Here is a 4,224-nt window from a genome sequence, read left to right on the forward strand (position 1 = left end):
CCGCAGAGGCGCCCGCCAGGCCAGCTCGGGGCTCGGCCTGTGCCGCCGCCGCGTCTCACCTGCGTCCCCACCACGACAATCTGAGGCAGCTGGATGATGTCGGCGCCCACCGTGTTGAAAACGTCCTGGAGCTTGTTGATGACTGGAATCAGTGCCTCCATGACTCTCAAAACACGAGACCCCCGCCCAGCTGGCCACAGCAATGAATGGGGACAGGGCCCGCAGTCCGCCTCCTTCCTCTTCTCCTCTGCCCTCCCCTCTGGAGCCCTCACCCATTGGGTCCGGCGGCCGCACCCTGCCCCCTCCCGGCAGGCCTTGCGCCGCGGGGTGGAGAGGAGCAAAGCCTGCCAGGAGTTGTAGTTCTCGAGCGGTGGTCCACGGATGACTACGAGTCCCAGGAGGCTGCGTGGCTGGCGAAGAATTGTAGTAGGTAGGAATGGTTGGGTGCTTGGAGACTCCAGTCTATAACCTAGGGAGCGAGGCGCGAAGAGACGTGCAAATGCTAGATATTAGCGATTTCTTTCTTGACTAACTAGAATATCCTTTTCTTAAGAGGTTGGGAAGAATTAATGCTTCAGGGTCACAGACACGCCCCGCCGTCCGTGGAAAGTCTGCTACAGTGTGTGGAATGCTATTTTGCAAACATACGGAGTCAGCTTGGGTTCTCCAGAGTTTTTATTATTTTTTAAATGTGTTCAGGGAAAATTTTTTAAAGTGTTGGAGTTTTAGAGGGGAATTACTGGACCTTGTTCTCTGTGTTATATATAGGTCTTTATCTGCTGTGGCCAGTTTCCTGCCAGAGTGGAGATCTGAAAACTGCCTTGCTTTTTGCTAGGTCTACCTCCTATTCCATTCCTAAGTATAGTTTCTCCTTTCAGACAGATGCTTTGTCTCCTAGGGCTAAGCTTCCAAAGGTTTTTTCCTATGTCAAAGTAAAAGGGGATAGATAGATAGATAGATAGATAGATAGATAGATAGATAGATAGATAGATAGATAGATCTCCAGCAAAGAATTAAATCAAGTGAGGAAAAGCCCTCTTTCCTCCTGTTTTCTTTCGTCATAATACTCATCTGTTCCAAACAAGGGAGGTATTATAACTCCCACACCTGCTAGATACCCACAACTTGAGTTTTCTCTAAAATGGAAGAATGAATTCTTGGAACAACTAAGGTTAAGAGTAGGAGACAGTTACTGAGATAAAGATAACTTCTAAGAGAGACAGAAGGGGGACCTTGTTTCCCAGGGGTGTTTTATGGAGCAAAGCCATGAGGTGAGGCAGCTCAAGGTATGAGAAAACTATAGTCAACTAGTAAGATTACAAATACAGACACTTAGGTAGTATTGGTCCAATGGGAAATCACAAGGTTGACATGAGTTAGGACAAAACTATGATCAACCATTGAGATTACAATAAGTATCTTCGCTTAAGTAATATTGATTAAATAGGAATCAAATGGGGAAGCAAGTCATGTAGCAGGTTTACGGGGAACAAACAAGGATTTTTGGTAAGGGGTGGGTCAGGGACCTTTCCTGGAAGGGATGGGTTAAGGTCTCAGTCCTCCACCCAGGTGATGATGCCTATTTAGAACATCAATCACTGCTATTTATCCCTTGGCGAAGTATGTGGGTGTAGTAGTTTCTCTTTTGATAATGCTAACCAGTGAATATGCCTCAACTGTTTTTCTATGCTGAGGGCCCAGCTTTGTCTAACTGCCTTATAATAATTTCAAACTAACTTAGCTATCTGCAGTACTAACAGTATGATAAATGAACAAGTAAACTGGGTATGTTGTAGAGCAGGTAATAGGAGCAAGTGGTACAGTTTGAGGGGGAGGAGTCAAAGTTCAAATGAGACTTCCTAGAAGTTGCTGATTTAATCTCCATAAGGGCAGGGACCACCCCAGTCATAAAAGTTGTGTATTGCTCAGCTTCAGTGGCCATTGACCAGCTCAGGGGTACACAGTCACCTCAGGAAATATACTTGATGTGTTCAACAGGACGAAGGATATGTGCTTCGTATATATAGTTTTGTTTTTTGACACAGAACCTTGCTATGTAGTTCAGGCTGCCCTTGAACTCACTATGTATCCCAGGCTGGCCTCATACTCTCCCCATCCTCTTGCCTCAGCCTCCCAAGTTCCAGGCTGGGCTTAAGAAATATTGTTAAATGAGGTAATTTAGATCTTAATCTGGTGTTCTGGTATCCTGTCAAGTTTTGTGAACACCTGTTCTCTTTTTAAAAGCAAAAATTTTATTGACAAAATTTTAGAGAAAAAGTGAGACAAAAATTTCAGAACTCTCAAAAGCAGAAAGCAGTCTTTTTCCCAAGCTAATTTATTTTCAATGAAAGATAATATGATAGGGCCAGGGATATAGCTCAGTGCAAGTGCAAGGTCCCAAGTTCGATCCCCATACCAAATAAATAAATAAATAAATTGAGATAACATGATAGCGAAATATTAGTAACTTTGTGTCTCAGCCCTCTGTTCATGGGACTTCTAGTTTTCAAAGAGAAAACTGAGCAGTCTGCTCTTTCCAGCAAGAAAAAGCAGCTGAGAGAGGGGGAAGCTTATGGACGCAATCAGTAACTTCAATTTGAAGGGTCTAAGTGCCCTGGGGCAAAAATGCTGCAATCAAAACAGATTTTCTCATTAGTGACACTGTATACATGGTCTTTCCCTGTTTGCTAATGGCAAAATTCTTTTTTTTTTTTTTTTTTTTTTTTTTTGGTATTGGGGACTGAACTCGGGTCTGTGCGCTTGCAAGGCAGGCCACTGAACCGCTGAGCTAAATCCCTGGCCCTGCTAATGGCAAAATTAAAAGTGCATGCCAACATTTATTCCGGCAGGTAAATGTCATGAATTTTGTGTGGTATTATGTAGTTCCATTTAAATTGTAATTTTTCTCTCGGGCTGTGTCGTGGCTTCTATCTAGGTGTCCCCCACAGTCTCACACACTCATAGGCGGGGCTTTGGGAGTGACTGGATTGTGGGTGTGTGATACCGGACCCAACCACTGATGGGTTTAGAGCTGGGTGTGATGCTAGGAGAGGAAGCTTGGTGGGCGGGGGCGGGTCCCTGTGGGCTTGGCCGGGAAGGGTAGGTATAGGCAGCGCACCTGCACCCCTGAGTGCCTGTGCCTTCCACTGCCGTGCCCTGAGCAAGCTTCCTCTGCAGCGCTCCTCTGCCCTCCCGCCCTGCCTTGGAGCCAGCGCACGTTGGACTGAAACCATCAAACTGTGAGCTGTAGTAAAGCTTTCTTCCTTTAGCTGTCGGGTGTTGCTTATTTTGACCCAACAACAAGAAAATAACTAAGACAAGCTGGAATATCCAGAGCCTCATATTAACATGCATTTTTTTTCCTAAAAGAAGGAAAAATGATCTTGTGGTCAGTGCTCAGAAATTTCCCCGTCACACTATTACACAGGATTTTCCAGTAACTCCCCTAAAGCATTGAGTTAATCAGGAACAGAGGAAAAGAAGTAGGAAGTGATGAGGCGTTGAAAAAGAATGGCTCTCGTTTGATAAGTTTTTTTCAACATGGTGCTGTAGACTCTGCGTAGTGTGTTTCACTGGAGGAAACAAAGCAAACCGATTTGGATTTTGACATTTTAATGGCAGAACACTGTTACTTCTGGGAAAGCCACTTAGCTACTAAGTTCTTTCTTCGTTGAAAGTAGAATAATATGTTCCTTTGCAGTGAGGATTGAGTGGAATCACATTAAGCCGTATCAGGTGTTGTCTCAAAAGGTTTTTTTTTTTTTTGGTTTTTTAAGACAGGGTCTCACTATGTAGTTGAGACTGACCTGGAACTAACAATGAATCCTAGGCTGGTCTCGAACTCACAGCAATCCTCCTGCCTCAGCCTCCCGCATGCCCTGCCACGGCCCGGCTTCAAAAGGCCCGTTTAAAAGTTCATCTTCAGCTGTCTCCTCACTCGCTAGAGGTTTGTGATTTAGGTGGGTTGGTTTGGTTGCATGTGATAATGATTTTAACTGGCCTCAGAAATGACTGGAGGCAGGTGCTCCGAAACGTGCTGAAATAGTTCCTCCTGTGTCTGCTTCTGTCTGCCTGGGTTATTTCAGTCTGTTAAGCCAGTTTATCCTGTGGAGTGAGGTGAGGTACTGTGGAGGGGCCCCGTGAGATCTCATTCCGGAACCTGCCTTTGGACAAGTTGGGCTGGAGCAAAGAGAAACCAGGTTTTTTTCTTGTTTCTCCGCTATA

The 4,224-nt window shown here is 45.1% G+C and overlaps 1 protein-coding gene across 8 annotated transcripts in view; it reads right to left on the reverse strand.

The window, feature by feature from the left end:
• The window catches only part of Dnm1l (dynamin 1 like), a 69,511-nt gene extending 69,191 nt beyond the window's left edge, over positions 1-320 (reverse strand). For 6 of the 8 annotated variants that reach the window (XM_010628516.3, XM_010628515.3, XM_010628512.3 and 3 more), the window contains exon 1: positions 60-243. In XM_010628516.3, the coding sequence (XP_010626818.1) occupies positions 60-161 (102 nt within the window). In that variant the 5' untranslated portion in view covers positions 162-243. Of the gene's footprint in view, positions 1-59 lie in introns of all 8 variants that reach the window. The other 2 variants (XM_010628518.3, XM_010628517.3) reach the window with 1 other exon arrangement.
• Positions 321-4,224: the final 3,904 nt, after the last annotated feature.

This window comes from Fukomys damarensis, unplaced genomic scaffold, assembly GCF_012274545.1.
Source record: "Fukomys damarensis isolate Sample0158 unplaced genomic scaffold, DMR_v1.0_HiC HiC_scaffold_15, whole genome shotgun sequence".
NCBI classification, from domain to species: Eukaryota; Metazoa; Chordata; class Mammalia; order Rodentia; family Bathyergidae; genus Fukomys; species Fukomys damarensis.